We start from the raw sequence: 22322 nt of genomic DNA on the forward strand, positions 1-22322 counted from the left end.
ATATTTCTCTAAAAGCAGCAAATTCGTGCTCAAATGAAATGATTTCATGGCAAATTGAAGCCAGAAAAGGTCAATAATTGGGCTTTTTCTTGCTTGCCAAGTTGACCAGAAATACATTCAGCAAGAGCAGCTGCCACTGAAACATGTCAGTGTGACTCCATAGATCCTCACATGGTTTGAGTCTACCCTAGGGAATTATAATTTTAGAAGTAGCAAACTTGACCCTTCACTTGCACCTTGATCCATTTCTTGCGTGTCAATAACTGACATTCAATAGCCTCAAAGTACGCTTAAGAGGATTCTTTAGATAAGTGATCTAAGAAGACTGAAAGCCTTATCACCTCATGGTACTTTAAAACATCAGGAGCTGTGATTCTAGTATTTTGAGTCTAAGATCATCAAGTTTTAAATTTCCAATCCACTTTTAAAAATAGTTTTCGCAACATGGAAAATACACATTTGCTGCCGAAGAACTGAAGTGAAATATAATTGTTTCCAAATTATCTTTAGTGGTATGTATTAATTTCCTATATTATAAAATTAAAACAGCATTTCTCATTTTTGTAATTAAGTTTCCAAAAGATGTTACTTACAAGTGTACTTTTCTGAGCCTCTGCCAACTTTGTAGCAATAAAGTACTGAATTGGCGCAAGGAGCACAATGACAGCTGCACCGACCAATGCACTTGATCCAAGTAAATTATAGAGCAGAATCACGCCCATTATGATCTAGAGAGAAAAACACATGGAAAAGAGAAAATGAATGGGTTGTGGGAGCCATTGCATGAAAGGAGATAATTTTTAGTGCAAATGTAGTATTTCTTAATTATTATTGTTTATTTGGAAGTCAACGGTATTAGGGTTCTCTAGAGGGACAGAATTAACCATCAAGTCAACCCAACTGTGACAGTTGGGTTTTACTCTGATTTATTTGGAGAAGGCTAAGTGCTAGGAATGTATTTTTAGTATGATAATCTGTACAACTGATGTCAAACCAATTTATTGCATGAAGCTGCAAAGTGGTCCCATGACGCTTCCAACCTTTTTTAAGTAGTCTTCAGATTTTTAAAAGGGCATAAATTTTTTCTTGAAAATGCTGTCACCCACCATAAATTTGACATTCTTATTTTATTTTATTTTATTATTATTATACTTTAAGTTTTAGGGTACATGTGCACAATGTGCAGGTTAGTTACATATGTATACATGTGCCGTGCTGGTGTGCTGCACCCATTAACTCGTCATTTAGCATTAGGTATATCATTTAGCATTAGATATAGCTTTAGGAGGTATAAATTTGACATTCTATATTTTCTTGGAATTGTACTAGCTTTTCAAGGCTGAGAGGATGAAAAGTAGGGGGCAGCATCATGTGAGTAGACGATGGTTGTCTGTGGACTAAAGGAATGAGCTGAGCTCCTCACCTTCTTATGACTCCAGACGTCACTTACTGACAAGAAGGCTGACAGTAACTAAGACTGTTAAAAAAGCTAAAGTTGGTGCCCTATCTTAAAATTCTTCTCTTTCCCCAAACCAAAGGCAAAACCATTCAGACCTATCCTCTCTGGTTTGCCGCTGTCTTCTTTTTCCTTTAAAACTCAGAATTTACCCCTGCTATCCTATTCTCTCTCTCTCTCTCTCTGATTTATCATGGCTCAAAACATCAATTAATGAACTGTATCCATGCAGTTCAAGTATATAATTTATGCCTATATGCCAATGATAATAGCTTAATAGCAGCTTTCTTGGGCCAATGACAACGTTTACTGCCTAGCTAATTAGGTAGTTTGAGATATCCAATAAAAACAAAAAATTCCTTAAGGTCACCCATGATGCAGTCATTCAGAGACTTTTGGTGCACTTGAAATTACACCATCTAGGCAGCTACCTAATTCACCTTTATATAAGTATATTTTGATAAAATGAGACAAAGTACATCTCAAATCCTACTTTGTGCCAAGCACCGTGCATAATATACACTTTTATTTGCCTTGGTTTTCTATTAAAAAATGAAAAGGCAAACAAGTTAAAAACTAGCATCTTCTTTATTACTTTATGCATGTTAATAAATGTGGGACACAGGGACTTAGATGATAGATTTTTTCAAATAAGATCTAGCACTTAAGCTTCATCTACAGAATGCAAAACTTGAGATAATTAAAAATGTCCAGTTTATACAGAGGAAAAAACTGAGTATATTTCTTTTGCCATTTTACCCAGTTAGGGGAGAAGAAAACATGTGTCTTTACTAAAATGTTATTTTACATAGGAAATAGCTAAATAGCACTCCAGTTTGTCACTGTTCTTACCATTTTATGCAGTGTGACATTTTGCAGTATACTAACTATTGAAACTATGCGATTGATTGAAGCAATTGCTCTCGTTTAGAAATGCTATAAGAGAGCTTGCCAAAATAAAAGGGGTCAAACCATGGCTCTGTGACTTACATGTATCGAGGCAATAATACTAACAACTAACAGTTACTGGATGTCCAGGAAATGCTGGGCACTACGCTAGATGTTACAGACATATTAACCTATTTAACCTTGACAATTCCCACAACTTTACGAGAAATACTATCATTATTCTCATTTACAGTTAAGAAAACTAGGGCTTTGAGGAGTTAAGCACTTGTGTAAATGAGGGGGTAGGGCAGATATTTGAACCCAAGCAGTATAATTTCAAACTTCTCTTTCTTAACCTATGCTATAACATTTCTGAGTCTCAGTTTCCTTTTCTATAAAAGAGTATAATATTTGCACATTCAAAAACTATATACCTTTTACGGAGCTAAATACATTACTGCTTTTTTTGTTTTATTTCCTCTGCAAACAAAAATCTTACTTATATTTATCTACCTACCTGAACAGGCATAGCCCATAGATTGGGACACAGGAACAAAAACCACATGAGTTGATTAGTTTCAATGGCGACTAAGTTGTTGATCTGCCCCAGAGTCATCTCCCCCATGGATAAGTTAGACGTAGAGAGCCTAAGGATTTTATTATAAATCATGGCCTACCAAAAAAAAAAAAAAAAAAAAAAAAAAGAAGAGTACATAAAGCTCTAAACTTAAAATTGACACTATGATTATTTTCATTGAAAATAAATAACAAACATTTAATTTTTTTTGAGAAAAAAGAAAAGAAAAATTCTATAAGGTCATCTTCTTAAATCAACCACTACAGTTATTTCTATTTCAGTATAGTTATTTTCAGTCCTCAACCAAATACAGACTTCTTTTTTTCTAGTGATATAATAAAAACATGCATTAAACTTTAAGCATAAGCTCTAGAACAAACAAAAAGAGATAAATAAATGTAAGATTTCAAAATATTTTTCTTAACATTATTTTAAAGTTATTTTTAATTCAATAGGTTTATTAATTAGCTCTGTTTCTTTCATTAAGTAGATTATAGAAACGTTGTTGTTGTAATACCAAAATGAAAATGGAATGAAAGAACAAAACTGAAGCTACTACTATTCTTATCAATGAATGGTATATAGCATTCTTAGGAAACAAATATTATTCACAGCCTTTACATACCAGCAGAGCTCCACGGAGGTTAATGCCAGTCTCTATGGTTACATAGTAGGAAGCCTGCAAAAATGTCCTTTGCAGAATAAGAGCCAAGAAGAGAAGAACTGCTAGAACGTAAGCGTTTTCAAGAAATTCCTTTGATGAGAGGGTTTCTGAAATCTTGTCCCAAAAGAAAAAAAGTGACATATTAAAACTCGTCTTTTTATAGACCAGGTGTACAGTTTGCATTTATTAAAAGATACATAATATTTAAATATAAGAATTCAATGTATTTATTATACAGCAGTGAAATACAATACAAACCAGGTAAATCCATAAAATCCCTAACTGATTAATGAGTGATGGAAATGCCTAATTGAAGAAAAAAAGGTAAAATTTATTTTTAAAAAATTAGAATGCATTTCCTGCAAAGGTATATCCAACCTTAGTAAAATGGTAAGCAGTAAATAAAAAGACAAGTTAGTTTACACTCTAATTTGGAAGTGGAAGCTATAAAATTGATAGCTGGCCAGCAAGACCAATGGAAGAAATATACAATTTTGGTAGCCTTATTAGTTTAAAGTAATTCCACTCAGTTGCCTTTTTCTGATTTTCAGATATCTGAATTTATACTAATAAGATAAATAATAAATTATAAAATGGGTAATTTGGCTATATCACCCATGCAACACTACCAGTAACAAAACATGACTTACAAAATTTTCTTTTAGTAGGAATACGACTGAATTCAGCATAAGGATATCCAAAATTGATTTTTGTTTGTAACAATAGCATATGGTAAGTTGTTTGTTAGAAAAGAAGGAAAGATAACATTTGACTAAGTATATTACATCAGTTTGGACACTCTTTATTTTCTATGATTTAGACCTAGTAGAATTCTACTTCTGGTCCCTTCCTCCTTTTTTGTGGGAATATATACAACTGTGCAAGTCCTATTCTTTCTTAGCAAAACATGTGGCTAATATATGCAAGGGAGAAGGATAATGGATAAACTCTGTGGAATTTAGATATCCGTATGTAATTAGGCTAGTAGGGACAAAACATCACCAAAGTGTATTCAGTGGTGAAAATAGCTGGTTCATTTCCATTATAATTGAACACTAATGTATGCAAGGATCTGGGCTAAGCATTGTGAACACAAATATGAATGGCTCACCATAATTGTTTCATAAGCTTACAACCTAGGAAGATAAACATATCTCTAAGTAATAGGCTTCAGTAAGTGCCAACATAAAGTAAAGAGTGTGTTAAGGGACTATCAAGGAGAGTCAGATTCCAACTAGGATGATCAGAAAAAGCTTCACCGAAGAGGCAACATTTAATGTCAGTTCTCATATTGCATAACGTTTTAATAGGTGATGGAAAGAGGACAGGAAATCAGATTGAGAGAATAGAAAAGGAAAATGGATTCATCTGGCGATAGTTTCTATATGTGGAACTACGAAAATCAATACTTAGAAAGAAAGGAAGTTCACAGTGCAGTCTTTATTAAAAATAGAAAATAAAAATTATATATTTATGATAGTAAACACATAGTATTTTAACTATATAGCCCCAATATAATAACATAATGTCTAATAAAATATCATAATGTGACTTGCCCTGATCATTGTGAAACAGGGTGGTGGTTTTTATTATATAAGAAAAGAGAAATGTACAATATTACAAATCACCTTGCTAGTATTATTGGTCACAGGACTCTAAAGAAGTGACTCAGCCACCCGTCATGTATAAAAATTCTCTAAAGAATTCCTATAAAGATTAAATAAAACAGTCAATGCGCAATTGCTACACAAAGTTTCTGGCATACCGTAAATGCTTGTTAAATGTTTATAGGCTCTGAATCTGAGAAATAATTTTGGTGGCCAGATTCATTCAATGAATAAATACATAAACACGTGATTTTTTCTAAAAGGAAAATTACTGTTTTCTTTCTTTTAGAAAGCATTCAATTCTCTGAAAAAAAAAGCCTATTTGAACAACTCATAAAACTGCATTAATAAAAAGTGACAATTACAATGAAATCCGTCAATAATATGTTTCCGTTGAAAATCACCAGGAACTTACTCCAGTTGTGTTATTTGTCCCATTCTGGGTTTCATTCACACGCTGAACTATTCCAGAAATACAAAGAGGTCCAGCAAAACCCAGTAAGTCAGCCAGATAGCGGAATGTGCTACTAAGTAGAATTGGTCGCCCAAAAGCTCTGTACATTGCAAGCCATATAGATGGAGTCCGATTTGGATGATCTGCAACTTTTTTCTGAAGAAAAAAGAAAAGAAAAAAAAACCAGATGTAACAAAATAAAACTGCTTAGAGCAGTAACTAATCTCATGTATGGAAATTCCTTCTTATACTTCAAAAAATATTTTAAGGGTTTAAAAATTGATGTTAATGTGTGCCTTTAAGCATAGCATGCATAATTCTGTATCCTTGCCTTCTATGAAAATAGTAGCTACTGAATGCATTTTAATAAAATAGAGAGAATGAGAAGTAAACAAGACAGTTTTTCTAAGACTATTATTTTAGTTATCAAAGGATGACACGGGATTCTTAAAGCCTAATTCATTTTCAATTTTCTTTGATTCGGAAAATATATATTTGTCACGAAAATTGCCAAATAGCATTGCATAGCAAGCAAAAAAGTAAAGCACAAAGATCAAGGTTATAGGCAGACTGGTCAAGAGTTTTGGAGTTACTACATCACCACAGGTTTGCCTATCCAATAATTACAAACTAAACAAAACAGATTATCCCAACTTCAAGTTGTTTCTCCTCCATGGTATTTCTTATCTCCCTGAATGGTAGTCAATACTTTAAAAAATTATGGTAGACTTGTGTTTCCTAGGTATTCCTCAAAGAAATGCAAAATGAAGAACAGCATTTATACTTAAGTCAACTCATGGCTTCACACAGCTACAGTTGTTTGTTGTAAATAAAATTTTAAGACCTGAGCAATCATCATAATTAAAACTTAGGGAGGAGGTAGATAAAGTTTTTTCATTGTGACGAGGGAGTCAACTCACTAGAATAGAGCTCAATTATGTTCCCTATGCAACCCCCTGTTAAAATAAATAAATAATTTGTTTTCCAAAGTTTATGTAGATGTTAACACACCAAGTTCAAGCTAATCTCTGTTATAAAAAGAACTCAGAAAAATTAAGCTATGCTTAGGCTAGACTGCAAACATCTTTACTTTAGCAGTTTTAAAAATTTTATGCAATACTTTTCCCAGAGGTGAAACCAGAGAAATGACTCAGATTCATTTGTTGTAACCTTTTCCTGCCATTTAATTTCATAACACATATTTCTGACACAAAACAGAGATTATTTTCATCATTTACCATAAATGCTTTGTTGATCTTGATTTAGAACAGCCAAAAACTCATTAGCTGTTTTACCATACTCTATTTCCTTCCAGTGTTGTTGAGAATCCTATTTTAAATGGCAATGATATTTGTAGATGATGGCAATAGAAAACACATCTACCACTGTGGGTAGCATGCATGACTATTTAGAATGATAAAAGACAAAATGAAAATATCCAAAGACTCTCACCTTTAAATTTTTTAAAACAATAATGAATACTTAGGAAAAGTGCCAGAGGAAGCCAATTTTGGCAGCCATATAGGATGATACATGGAAGAGGCAGACAATGCCCTTTTATTTAATTTAGTCTCTCCTTTTGAACTCTATTATAGAAGCTAAATTTTAGTCAGTAATTAATGTAAGGCTTTTAATTTCTCAAAAGTGATTATTAGTTTGTATCTATTTTACCTCTTTATATAACAAACGTATTATGCTTGTGAATAGACAATAACAAAAATTTCATGAGTTATTAATATTATATGGTAATGGATTAGTTATACATGATCATTGAACTTAATTCTTACTTTCCACTTGGTGACATGTCCCAGAGAAAAGACAGTACTCACTCTATCCTTCGTCATGTATTAATGGAGCAACTAATATAAGTATACTTCATTGGCTCTTCCAGTCTTCCAGGCCCAATTAACATGATTCAAAAGTACAGAGGAAGACAGATGAAGGAAATCTGCTCTTCCTTAACCATAGATACGATTTAAGCTTTGTGTCTTTTTTTTTTTTTTTTTTTTTGAGACAGAGTTTCACTCTTGTTGCCCAGGCTGGAGTGCAATGGTGCGATCTCAGCTCACCACAACCTTCGCCTCCCGGGTTCAAGCAATTCTCCTGCCTCAGCCTCCCGAGTAGCTGGGATTACAGGCATGCGCCACCATGCCCTGCTAATTTTTGTATTTTTAGTAGAGACAGGGTTTCTCCATGTTGGTCAGGCTGGTCTCGAACTCCTGACCTCAGGTGATCCACCCGCCTCGGCCTCCCAAAGTGCTGGGATTACAGGCATGAGCCACCATGCCTGGCCTAAGCTTTGTGTTTTTATATATATGTGTGTATATATATACACATGTGTATATATATGTGTGTGTGTATATATATACATGTGTATGTGTGTATATATATACATGTGTATATATATACATGTGTATGTGTGTATATATATACATGTGTATATGTGTATATATGTATATATGTGTATATATATGTGTGTGTATATGTTTGTGTATGTATGTGTATATATATATATATATATATATATATATATATATATATACACACATATTTTTTTTTTTTTTTGAGACAGAGTCTCACTCTGTTGCCCAGGCTGGAGTGCAGTGGCCCAATCCCAGCTCACTGCAAGCTCTGCCTCCCGGGTTCATGCCAACAGGACCATTCTCTGTAATTAAGCACATGGAAGACAGATGCTAAATTACCTTTTGTTCTTCATATGCATCTTTCAGGCAAACATAATTTGTTACTGCTCTCATTGCTATTGGCAATTTTCCAATTGCCTTCAGATCAATAGGCTTTTTATGAGCAGATATAATAAGTGTGTTCATCCACCAGTATGTTGCTTTTGACAGCAAATTCACAAATGGTTGAAGAAATCTCACTCCCAGATCCTGGAGGTCTTCAGGAGGCTTTACTTTCTGAGGATTCATGAAAAATACATATCTCTGTGGCAAGAAAAATTCCACAGTATAACAATTAGTCCAATTATTTTCCACATATTAAAAATAAAATTTCAACGTTTTCTACATTTTCATTTCAGGTGACCAAAATTTATATTTTAATGCCTCCTTCCATCCCTTTCTGAAATATTCTTTGAGATATTTCCTTCTGTTGTGACTAGATTAACTAGTTAATGCCAGAATTTTGCATGCAATCCTCTTGGGGTCAATTCTAAAAGATTACTTAACCTTTTAAAAGATAGTTTTTACTAAGAGTCAGTGTTTCATGATATCCTATGACAGGGTCAACCAAATGAAGGTTTTTACATTGTTTAGATTTTAAAAGGTATTATCAACACCATTATTGAGTTTCTTGATCTATGGTTTCCTGATGTTAACTGACTACTCTCCACATTCATTGTAGCATATATCTTTCTACTCACAGATCAAGTTCAAAGTTCTCTGATAAAAAATGAATACTGGAAAATCTAACTCTAGTATCTCACACAATATAACTGACAGTATTAAGTGCTGGAAAGTACGATTGATTTGCAATTACAAACCAGGTATGTGTCTTGACCATATTACTTTGGATATGGTCCAAGTAATAGCCAAAGCTATCTCTTCATGTTTCTTCATCAGTGAAATGAGCAAACTGAATTAGATTATTTTCTTTTCAGTTTTAAATTTCTGAGAATGCAGTATTTTGCTTAACCCAGGTGTGCTTTGAGACCAATCATGGATGATTGAACTTTCTCCTAAAAACAATTTCTTCTGTAATATAAACTGAGCATAATATCTGACACATAGCAGGCATTTGATCAATCAATATTTGTGAATGAATAAATAGTTTCTAGGGTCACAATGAAATTTCTGAAACATTAATGGCCTGAATTTAGTGATTAGTTCAACTTTATATTTATATATATAAATCAAATACATGTGTTCATCCATGTAAATACTAATGATTTCTAGCTAACTGTAATCTTTCATATTGGGGTCTTGAATCCAACTAACTAAACAAAAGCCATTAGCTACCTACCCTGACTCGAATGACATTGATCTCCACAGCCATCAAGAGCCCATTCAAGATGACCATCATGCCTGTGATGCAGAAACGCAGGTTTGATATGTCCAAGCCAGACTGACAGTACTTAACCAATTTTATTGTTTTTGTAATAAAGGCCATTACCCAATACAGGAATAGGGCTGAAAAGAAAAAGACAAAAAGAGAAAGATGCAATCTTTTCTTAAACATCACTAGCATTTGAATGTAATTATCATGCTTTTTAATAACAAAGGCATTTTTATGTACTATATTTCCACATGGTTTTACTTGGTAAGAAAACAACATATATGATTTAGTGTACTTCTGGAGTTTTGAGTTGAAGGAGTAATAACTTGAAAATGTTGAGTGCTTCCATCCTGACCATACATGATAGATGGGAAGATGTAAAGAGATATATAATAGGATAAACTAGACTCTTCAAAATGTACGTGTAAGTCTATAAATTTTAAAAAGTAGCTTTATCTTCTGGTCTTGTTTTCAAAGAGATTTAATTATATGAATAATTCACTCGTTGGTTTCTGTATGACCTACTTCATAGGTGTGTTGCAAACCCAAGGATATGTCTCATGGTATTACCCTGGAATTATCATGGAATTCATGTATCTATGTAATTGAGTTTCTGCCTTACAGATTCTTATTCAAGTAGTAAGTGACTTTCCTTAGTCAAATGGTTTAAAACACCACGCCCATTCACATAGCACAAAGAACAATGATCTTATAGAGCGAACTGAAACATCAAGTACTAGGACCAGAAAGGCGAGGATTACACTGCCACAAAACTACAACCAGCATTTTGCAGCCAATATGAGATAGAAGCAGAGACTTTCCTAGAAATATTTTGGCAAGAATACAATCTACTTTGAACTTTGAATAAATGTAAGTACAAATGAATATTGTCTAAGAAAGAAGAAATCTAAGACACACATAAGACAATCCAGCTTGGACAACATTTATCAGAACCAGAAAAGTTGAGTGATCACTTCATTAGTGAAAAATACTGAACATTGGCATATGAACTCAATGTGTATCTTGTTTTAGCTTAAATGTAGAGTCAGAATGGATTCATTAAAAAAAAACAGACCAAATTATATGCTGTCTAAAGAGATTCACCTTAAGTATTAGAGTAGCTTAAAAGTAAGTAGATGGGAAAGATATACAATGAAAACAATTACGCATAAGAAACTTGGAGTGGCTATATTAATATCAAACAAAGCCGACTTCAAGACAATTATTATCAGAAATAAAAAAGGCTTTTAATAATAATAAAAGGGTCCAGTTTTTAGAAAGATACATTAAAAAATAGACATATGACCAATTAAGATTTAGAAGATGTATTAGAACACTATCAAATACCTCATACTATTTGATATTTATAAAACTATTTGAGATTTGGTACTCTAAAAATACTTCTAACATCTTCTGATTGTACCTTCATATTAACTGAATATGGTACTGGTATAGATTGTATGTTTAGCCAGAAAACAAAGAGAAATGAATTTGAAATAACAGAAATCATATAGAGTATGTTTTCTGACCACAATAAAATTAAATTTAAAAAATCAAGAACAGTCAGACTATTGATTTTCTATTGCTACTTAACAAACTATAACAAACTAAGCAGCTTAAAACTGCACACAATTTATTATCTCACGGTTTCTAGGATTCAGGACTTTGAGCCAGGGTCAACTGGGTTCTCTATTCCAGGTTCTCATGAGGCTGGGTTCTCTGCTCCAGGTTCTCACCAGGTTCTAGGTATTGACTGGGTCTGCTGGCTCAATAAAGACTCTACTGATTTGAGACCTTCCTCCATGCCACACTCTATTGGCTAGAACCCAGGCACAGGTCCTACTCGCACTCAAGGCAAGAGAGTCATAAAGGGCAGGAACATCAGACAGAGAGATGAGGAAGTAACCTTTGATCTTTTCATGCAGTAAGATATCTAAAAGCTTCAAAATATTTGGAAATTAAACAACACATTACTAATAATCCACATGTTAAAGAAGAAATCACTAAACAAGTCAGATAATATTAAAATACATTAACTATAATAAAAATACTACATATTTAAAATTCAAGAAGTACAACTAAAATAAGACTCAGAGGAAAATTTACAGCTTTAGATATTTATTTTATAATATAAGGTTCAAAACTGCATAGCTACCTTTAAAGCTCAGGAAAGAATAAAAAAGGACCAAAAAAAAGATGAAAACAATATAGATGAGTAGAAAGCAATACAATAGAAAAAGGAACAATTGATAAAATGAACAAACTCAGCAATGCCATCCTTTGAGAAGACTAATAAAATTGATAAGTCCCTAGCTAGACAGTTCAAGAAAAGAAGAACACAAAAACCAATACTAGGAATGAAAGAGGCACTATCTCTACATACCCTACATACTTTAAAAGGAGAATCAGGAAATATCATGAATAATATGATGACAATATATCCAAAAATTTACATGAAATGGAAAATTACTTAAAAAGTACCTTATCAAAACTAACATAAAAAGAAGTAGATACTCTGAAAAGTCTATATAGTCACTAAGGAAATTAGACAATATATTTACTAAATTTAATAAAATTTAGACCTAAAATTTTACTAGATATAAAAAAGTATTAGACATAACACTCTGTCTGATACAGAAATAAATTTATAATTTTAAATCCTCCCTTAGCCCAAATTCCAGGTCCAGATGACTTCACTAGTGATTTCTATTCAACATTTAAAAAAGAGATAAAATTAACCTTATACAAAGTCTTTCAGAAAAATAGAGAGAAAACACTTTCCAACTCATTTATGAAGCCAGTTTAATGCAGCCTGTATAAGCCTGAAGAAAGGAATTACAAGAAAATAACAGATGAATATCCTTCATTACATAGATGTAAAAAGCCTTAACAAATAAAATCTAGTGATATCAAGCATGCATAATGTATTATGACTATGTGTGGTTCTTCTCAGAAATGCATTGTTACTTTATTTGAAAAACAGATCAATGCAATTTAGCATACTAACAGAAATACAATTTTCCTAATGGATACAGGAAAAAAACTTTAATAAAATTAAACACCCATTCAAGACTTTAATAACACCCTGAGTAAGCTTTAAAGAAAAGAAAACTTACTAGGCAAATAAAGGTCTGCTATGAAAAACCTATAACTAACATTACAATTAATTATGAAAGACTGACAATTTTCCCCTAAAATCAGGAACCAGACAGGATTTCAGTCTTATGTCTATTTGGCATTTTACTGGACATCCTTAGCTACAGCAATAAGACAAGAAAAAAAAAAAGAAAAAAGAAGGCATAAAGAAGGTTGAAAGAAAATAAGTGTCTCTATTTGCAGATGGCATGTTTGCTTATACAGAAAATCTTAGGAAACCTAAAAAGCAATAACTAAAAGTAATAAGTGAATTTCTAAGGCTGCAAGATACAAAGTCAATATACAAAATCATTTTATTTTATTTTATTTTTTATTTGTAGGTATATATTTATGGGTTACATGAAATGATTTGATACAGGTATGCAATGAGTAATAATCACATCAGAGTAAATATGGCATTGATCACCTCAAGCATTTATCCTTTCTGTTAAAAATAATCCAACTGTACTCTTTTAGTTCTTTTTTAAATGTACAATTAAATTATTATTGACTGTAGTCACCCTGTTGTGCTATCAAATACTAGGTCTTATTCATTTTTCCTAATTTTTGTACCCATTAAACATCCCCATTTGCCTCTCCCAGCACCCCACTACCCTTCCCAGCCTCTGTTATCCATCTTTCTACTCTCTGTCTCCATGAGTTCAATTGTTTTGATTTTTTTGCTCCCACAAATAAGTGAGAATATGAGATGTCTGTCTTTCTGTGCCTGTCTTATTTCACTTAAAAAATGACCTCAAGTTCCATCCATGTGGTTGCAGATGACAAGATCTTATTCTTATTTTATGGCTAAATAGGACTCCATTGTGGTATATGTATCACAGTTTCTTTATACATTCATCTGTTTATGGACAGTTAGGTTGCTTCAAAATCTTAGCTATTGTGAACAGTGTTGCAATAAACATGGGAGTGCAGATATCTGTTCGATATACTGATTTCCTTTCTTTTGGGTATAGACCTAGGAGTGGGGTTGCTGAATTGTATGGTAGCTCAACTTTTTGTTTTTTAAGGAACCTACAAACTGTTCTTCAAAGTGGTTGTACTAATTTACATTTCCACCAATAGTGTACAAGTGTTTCCTTTTCTCCTCATTCTTTCCAGCATTGCTTATTGCCTGACTTTTGTATACAAGCCATTTTAACTGGAGTGAGATGATATCTCATTGTAGTTTTGATATGCATTTCTCCGATGGTCAGTGATATTGAGCACCTTTTCATACACCTGTTTACCATTCGTATGTCTTCTTTTGACAAATGTCTATTCAGATCTTTTGCCCCTTTTTTATTGGATTATTAGTTATTTTTTTCCTATAGAGTTATTTGAGCTCCTTATATATTCTGCTCATTAATCCCTTGTCAGACAGGCAGTTTGCAAATATTTTCTCCCATTCTGTAGATTGTGTCTTCACTTTGTTGACTTTTTCCTTTGCTGTGCAGAAGCCTTTTAACTTGATGTGATCCCATTTGTTCATTATTGCTCTGGTTGCCTGTGCTTGAGGGGTATTGCTCAAGAAATTTTTGCCCAGTCCAATGTCCTAGAGAGTTTCTCAATATTTTCTTGTAGTAGTTTCACAGTTTGAGATTTTAGCTTTAAGTCTTTAATCCATTTTGATTGTGTTTTTGTACATGGTGAGAGACAAGGGTCTAGTTTTGTTCTTCTGCATATGGATATCCAGTTTTCCCAGAACCATTTATTGAAGTGACTGTCCTTTCCTCAGTGTATGTTCTTGGCCCTTTTTAAAAGATAACTTCACTATAGATGTATGGATTTATCTCTGGATTTTATATTCTGTTCCACTTATCTATGTGTCTGTTTTTATACCAGTACCATGCCATTTTGATTACTACAGCTTTGTAGTATGAAATCAGGTAATGTGATTCCTCTGGTTTTGTCCTATTTGCTTAGGATAGCTTTGACTATTCTAGGTCTTTTGTGGCTGCCTATAAATTTTAGAATTGTTTTTTCTATTTCTGCAAAAAATGTCATTGGTATTTTGATAGGGATTGCATTAAATCTCTAGATTGCTTTGAGTAGTAACGGCATTTTAACAATGCTTATTTTTCCAGTCCATGAATATGGAATATCTTTCCATTTATTTGTATCTTCTTCAATTTCATGCACCAATGTTTGATAGTTTTTGTTACAGAGATCTTTCACTTCTTTGGTTAATTCCTAGGTATTTTATTTTATTTGTAGCTATTGTAAATGGGATTACTTTCTTGATTTCTTTTTCAGATTGTTCAGTGTTGGCGTATAAAAATGCTACTGATTTTTGTATGTTGATTTTGTATCCTATAACTTTACTGAATGTATTTATTAGTTCTAATAGTTTTTTGGTGCAATCTTCAGGTTTTTCAAAATTTAAGATTATATCATCTGCAAACAAGGACAATTTGACTTCTTCATTTCCAATTTAGATGTTCTTTATTTCATATTATCTGATTGCTCTAGGTAGGACTTCCAGTACTATGTTTAATAACAGTGGTGAAAGTGGGCATTCTTGTTGTGTTTTTGATGTAAGAGGAAAGGCTTTCAATTTTTTTGCATTCAATATGAGTCTAGCTATGGGTCTGTCATATGTGGCTATTATTATGTTGAAGTATATTCCTTCTATACCCAACTTTTTTAGCATTTTTTTTCATAAAGGGATGTTGAGTTTTATCAAATGCTTTTTCATCATCAATTGAAATGACCGTATGGTTTTTCGTCCTTCATTTTGTTAATATGACACATAATATTAATTGATTTGCAAATGTTGAACCATGCTTGCATTCTAGGGATAAATCCCACTTGATCATGATGAATGATCTTTTTAATGTGTTGTTGAATTTGATTTGCTAGTATTTTGTTGAGAATTTTTGCATCAATACCTAATTGCATTTCACATAATGGAAGAAACAATTGAAAAATGAAATATGAAATAAATTTCACATACAATAAAAGAAGGAAAACAAAGAAAAATACTTGAAATAAAGTTAACAAGACATGAAAGACCACTACACTGAAAACTACAAAACATTGCAAAGGGAAACAAAAGACCTAAATAAATGAAGAATGGATTGTGAAACCCAATAGTGTGAAGATGTCAATTATCTCCTGAATTGTTTTATAAATTCAATGCAATCCCCATAATGGTCCCACCAAGCTTTTTTTTTTTTTTTTTGAGAAATTGTAAACCTGATTCTATTCTAAACCGTATATAGAAACCCAAAAGAACTAGAATAGCCAAAGCAAACTTCGGAGAAAAAGAAAGAAAATGTTGTGTGACTTATAATTTATGACTTCAAGAACTCCAAAGCAAGAGAAATGTTAATCGCATAAAAATCTATGAATACATCAAGAAACAGAAAATAGAGCCAAAATAGATTACATTTAAACAGTCATTTGATTTAATTTTTTTTTACAGAAGTGCCAGTGCAATCTCGTGAGAAACAGAAAGTCTATCCCACAAATGGTGCTGGAACACATTGATATCCACTTGGAAAAAAAAAAAAAAAGAACTTTGACACCTATCTTACGCCATATACACAATTAATTTAAAATGAATCATAGTCCTAAAAATAAAAATGGAAACCATAAAGCATCTAAAAGCAAACAGGAGAATAAGAGGAAAACATATTTAGAGGGAAGACAAAGATGTCTTAAGACACAGAAAGCAGTAACTAAGGACTAGAAGAAATGATAAATTGTACTACATCAAAATTAAAAATCTTCTGCTCATTAAAAGACCCTATTAAATAAATGAATATGTATGCCACCGACTAGACAGAAAACATTCTCAAAACATGTAACTGATGACATACTAATATCTAATATGTGCAAAATATTCCTACAACGCAATAATAAAAGTGCAACCCAATGAAACTTGGGAAAAAGATATGAATAGCCACATCCCAAAGATAAAAAATGGCCAATAAACTCATCAAAGAGTGTTCAACATAATTAGCAATCAGATAAATGCAAATTAAAACCACAATGTATTACCAGTACACACCCACTAGCATGACTAAATTAGACCAAGATCACCAAATGATGAACATGTGGAACTGGAACTCTTACACCTTGTTAGTGAGTATAAAAAATGATACAACCATTTTGGGAAAAGATGTCAGTTTCTTAAAATATGAACATTTACCCACTTATCGTATGACCCAGAGATTTCACTCTTAGGTATTTACCTAAGAGAAATAAATGCATATAGCCACAAAATACTTGTTAAGAATGTTGATAGCAGCTTTTATTCTCATGATGGCTAAAACCTGGAAATAGTACAGATGTCTATTAACAAGGGATTGAAAAAACTATGATATAGTTATACAATGAAATGCAACAATGATAAGAAAATATTGATCTATGCTACATTACGGATGAGCATCAAAAAATCATGCTTAGAAAAAGAAGCCTTACTTAAAAGTCTATATTGTGTCATTCAATATACATGAAGTTCTAGAACAGGCAAACCTAATCCATGGTGGGGGTAAAAATCAGAACAGATATTGTCTCTGTAAAGGTGAAATTGAGTATAAGAAAATTTGCATGGATGATAGTTATATCATGATAGCGTTATACAGGTACATGCATTTAGCAAATTAAGATCGCTGTGTTTCATGTATATAAATTTTGTCTCACAAAAATGTGCATGAAGCGTTCAGAGGTAAAGTATACTAATGTCTACAACTTACCTTAAAATGCATCAAAACTAAGATGGAGAGAGGTATGAATAGAAGGATGAAAAGATGTAGATATGTGATAAAACAAACAGAAAAAATGTAATTTAAATAATTCAGATGTTGGGTAAGTGGGAATTCACATGATTCTTTCAACTTTCTGTACATTTGGTGATTTTCATAATGAAATGTTGAGGCAAAATTCCTAGTTTTGTGGTCTTAAAATGAGTAACTTTCCTAGGTCCAAATTTTTCTCTGTTAAAATGACAAGAAATATTATATTTTATCTCCATGTCCTTCCAGCAATATGATCAAATTGTGCTGTCTTGCACCTAAATAACAATAATAGGCCTCTTCTGATTGCATTTCCATCAAAACATTATTAATATCTAAATTCCTTTCTAGTTATAACCTTTCTTTTTACCATCAACTTTTCAAAAATATATATTTAGCTTATTAAATTCTCAATTTCACATTTTTTTTGCAGCTACTTGTTGGAAATTTCTTTCTTTTTTTTGGCATTTTCTGCAATAATGTCTGTCTCCCATTTTGTACAAAAGACCTTTCTATTAAGATAATTCAAAATGTGACAGCCTTTTAAATTAATATTTAACCCTCTCTACCTTTTTTATTAGATTGCCTTTAACAATCATATAATGTGACACAACATATAATTAAATAATCAGTATCTTTCATGCATCCATTTTCAATTTTCTTGTCCTCTGGACAAATGAATAAAATACTGTGTGTGTGTTTTCAATATTTCTTCTCCTAATTTCTATATCATTAGTCAACATCATTTTCATTATACAACAATCAAATAAAATCAGAAACAGTGAGCATCATTCACACAAACACATAATTTGAACTACAATTTCAGGAGGTTCATAGCCCATCTGTGATCTTTGTTCCATACCTTTATCTCTTTAAGAAAGAAAGTATACTCCAAGGAATACGGTGACGGGTCAGAGTATTGAACATAACTAATATAGATGCGTTATATAATTTTGACCCAAGGCAAAAATAAAATTAGGAATATTTTAGATAGCCTCTGATTTCCACAGAACAAGGAGGCAAGAGAGGCTAATAAAACAATTTTAGTCACAATGCAGGTGTGAAAAGCTGTGATGTAAAGGCAACTGCTCCTCAGGACAGCATACTTTTCATTATGCTAGAAACATACTCTGCTACATAGTAATTCTAGTAAAATGTGGCATTGCCACAGCATCAGTGAAAGGCTTAAACCTTGGGAAAATGTCCTTGGACTCCAAGCCAGAGGCAGAAACACCTGGAACTAGAGGAGATGACTTGTTCGCAGGGCAGCATGGTGCCGCAGCTCCTCACAAGAGCTCTGATTCTTAAAATACAACTTCTGCAAGCCAGAAGGCCAGCACATTCCCTCCACTTTCTTCCCCCCACCCCCCACCCCCCTACATACAGACACACCACAGAGAACATTTATTGCAGAAGAGATGACCTGGGGGTAAGGAATTTTCACAGCCTAGAGCAACTCAGCTTATCTTCAACCCCACATTTACTGGGCAGCTACAGGAGAATTAATCACTGTGGTTTTCCCATACTTTCTACTCCCCACACACTCTGATAGTATTTACCCCGAGGAAAAAGAAAAATAACGCTTTAGGGGAAAAAACAAATAGCTCTTTAGGGAGAAACAACAAAAGTGATCATACTTACCTAAAAGTAATTTAGGAAAATTTGATGTTTCGATATTATGATAATACACTATCGATGTTGTAGTGGCAACAAATCCCATGACGGCCGGCATAAAGAGGTGGAGGTGCCTTGATTCCCGCCGCCTAGAAAGAGCAGTATGTCAACGCCTAAAGCTGATGCTTCCAGACAATTTCTCATTTTTTTTCAAATTTTTTCATAAGAACTCTATCTTAGCAATAAGATGTTTAAAATACAGAATGCAATAGTAGTTTCCAAGATAATACATAAGGGAAGAATATGTTGAAAGACATCGTTCTGCGGAAGCGATTTATCTTAACATGAGGGGCCAAGTAAACAACCAAACTATACCTTAAAATGCTTACAAAGAAACAAATGTATAACTACTCCTATACTGTAGGGCAGAGCTGCTGAAATAATTTAACAACTAAAGCAAGTGAAAACAGTTAACTCAATCTGAACTCCAATGTGTGTGAAAAGTGTGTTTGTTCCTTTGACAGCACTCCCAACTTGATAGTCTTCAGTGATTTCTCCATTCTCATTAATTCATTCAATGCATCTGTGATTGCTGGTCCAGCTACTTGGATGAAACAATGAAGAAAACAAGACATAACATCTGTAGTCAAAAAGTCTAGTATATTGAGGATACCAATAGCAAGTAGGAAATTACAACACAGCTGAAGGGACAGTGTTGAGAATATAGAGTGCACGTCTGGGACAGAGAAAGCTTTGAGAAGGAAGTGACTTCCAAACTGACACTTTAAGAATCAGGAATGGCCACTCAGAGGAAGAAGAGAGGAAGACAGTTCCAGGCAGAGGGGCCTATGTGTTCAAGGGTATTGCAAGCAATTCAGCATGACTGCAAGGAGAATAGACTTCACTCTGAAGGCAACAGAGATCACCAGGTGAGCCAGTGATTCCAGACCAGATGTGCATAGTGGACGGCTCTCAACTCCACTGGCATTAATAATGCCTCAGAGTGAAACACTTTGCTTTTCTCAAATTACTTGAAGATATTAGTACATAAATGGTACAGAGAAGAGAGTGACTAGTTCAAGATTGGGGGAAAGGAGAACACTGAGAAAGTCATTCCAGGAGAGGTATGGCTGACAATGGGAACTGAAATATGAAAAGGAATCCACTGGTCAGGAAAACGGTCATTTTAAAAAAGGAACAGACTGTGCAAATACATAGAAGCATGAAACAATACAACATGTTCAAAATTCCAATTTTGAATATTCAAGAATAATATTCTTGAAACAGAAAGTTTAAGATAGAATGTATCATGGAAGGCTTTGTATGCCATGGTAAGAGGCTGGCATCTCAACCTGTGGAAAACTGAAACACTTGAATAGGTAAGCGGTATGATCAGATTTGTTTTAAATGGATAGCTCTAGCAGTCATGTGGATAAGGAAGTTGGTTGGTAATACATGAGTTTGTAGTGGAGGGAGAGAAATGGAAGGAAGAAAAGCAGTTAGGAAACTATTGGTATAAAGTCAGGTGACAGATGATAAAGGTCTGACTTCAGCTTTGGCAGCAGTAACATGGAGGAAATAATACATTTGGAAAAGATTGATTGTTAAAATGGACAGGAGTTTACCAGCATTAGGGTATGAGGATGATGGCAATAGAGAAGTAGAAGATAATTCCTAGGGTGTCTGTGTGGATGGCTGTGTGACCAAATAAGATTTTAAGAGGATGAGCAGATTGGAAAGAGGAGCTAATAAGTTTCACTAGACATTTATGGATTGTGAAGCTGTCTAATAAGCATGCAAATGGAATTGTAAGTGTCTGTAGAGATTTGGAACATGATCAGTGATGTAATTTGGAATCATTAATATAGACATAGTGATAAAAATGTGAAAGTAGTATGGTAGCGCTTAAAAACCACCTACCACCTCCTGTAAATAGATCAAAATCATCAGAGGAAAAAATAGATAATTTGTCAGTACAGAAATTAGGAAATGCTCTAATATTCTCTGACTATTGAATCAAAGAAAGAATCCAGCTGGACGTGGTGGCTTACGCGTGTAATCCCTGCACTTAGCAAGGCCGAGGTGGGCAGATCACTTGAGGCCAGGAGTTTGAGAACAGCCTGGGCAACATGGTGAAACTCCGTCTCTATTAAAAATACAAAAATTAGCCATGTGTGGTGCCGCATGCCTGTGACCCCAGCTACTCGGGGGACTGAGGCAGGAGGATCGCTTGGACCCGGAAGGCAGACATTGCAGTGAACCAAGATCACGTGGCTGCACTCCAGCCTGGGCAACAGAGCAAGACTCTGTCTCAAAAAAAGAAGGAAAGGAAAGGAAGGGGAGGGGAGGGGATGGAAGGGGGAAAGGAAGGAAGGAAGGGAGGAAGGAAGGAAGGAAGGAAGGAAGGAAGGAAGGAAGGAAAGGGAAGGGAAGGAAAGAAGAAAGAAAAAAAGAAAGAAAGAAAAGAGGAAGGGAGGGAGGAACAAAGGAAGGAAGGAAGGAAAGAAGAAAGAAAAAGAAAGAAAAGAGGAAGGGAGGGAGGAAGGAAGAAAGGAAGGAAAGGGAAGGGAAGGAAAGAAGAAAGAAAAAAAGAAAGAAAAGAGGAAGGGAGGGAGGAAGAAAGGAAGGAAGGAAAGAAGAAAGAAAGAAAAAGAAAAGAGGAAGGGAGGGAGGGAGGAAGAAAGGAAGGAAGGAAGGAAGGAAGGAAGGAAACCAAAATTCACTTACTAATATTTAGGAAATTTTAAAGTGACCACACTCCCTATCCAATCCTGTAAAATGTGGTCACAAACATACTCACAAGAAAGTTTATAACCTTAAACAGGTTTGATAAGAAATAATTATAATAAATAAATTTAAAAGTCAATTTAAGATTTTAGAAAAAGAATGACAAACCATTACTAAGGGAAGCAATAACAAAGATTTAGTAAAGATAATAGCCACTACAATAAAGTTTTGTACTTATTGTGGTACTCCTTTATTAGGGATTTAACATGTCTTTTAACCATGCTAGTATTTTTATAGGATTGCTGTTATTTTGTTAGTTCTCTATTTACAAATTTGCATAGGTTTTGAATGATCTTCCAACGCTATTTTTTTCCCTTAAGCTATGTTCTTTTTAGAGTATGATTTGCACACCTCGATGGCTTGGTAGGAGCACATATGTCCCATTAC

The 22322-nt window shown here is 33.6% G+C and overlaps 1 protein-coding gene across 1 annotated transcript in view; it reads right to left on the reverse strand.

The window, feature by feature from the left end:
- The window catches only part of ABCC9 (ATP binding cassette subfamily C member 9), a 149620-nt gene that overhangs the window by 114059 nt on the left and 13239 nt on the right, over window positions 1–22322 (reverse strand). The window contains exons 5-11 of the mRNA XM_024257212.2: window positions 19176–19297; window positions 9628–9794; window positions 8349–8591; window positions 5608–5802; window positions 3547–3699; window positions 2862–3017; window positions 594–728 (exon numbers count right to left, since the gene is read on the reverse strand). Coding sequence (XP_024112980.1) covers window positions 594–728; window positions 2862–3017; window positions 3547–3699; window positions 5608–5802; window positions 8349–8591; window positions 9628–9794; window positions 19176–19297 — 1171 coding nt within the window. The remainder of the gene's footprint in view (window positions 1–593; window positions 729–2861; window positions 3018–3546; window positions 3700–5607; window positions 5803–8348; window positions 8592–9627; window positions 9795–19175; window positions 19298–22322) is intronic.

This window comes from Pongo abelii, chromosome 10 (assembly GCF_028885655.2).
Source record: "Pongo abelii isolate AG06213 chromosome 10, NHGRI_mPonAbe1-v2.0_pri, whole genome shotgun sequence".
NCBI lineage: Eukaryota > Metazoa > Chordata > Mammalia > Primates > Hominidae > Pongo > Pongo abelii.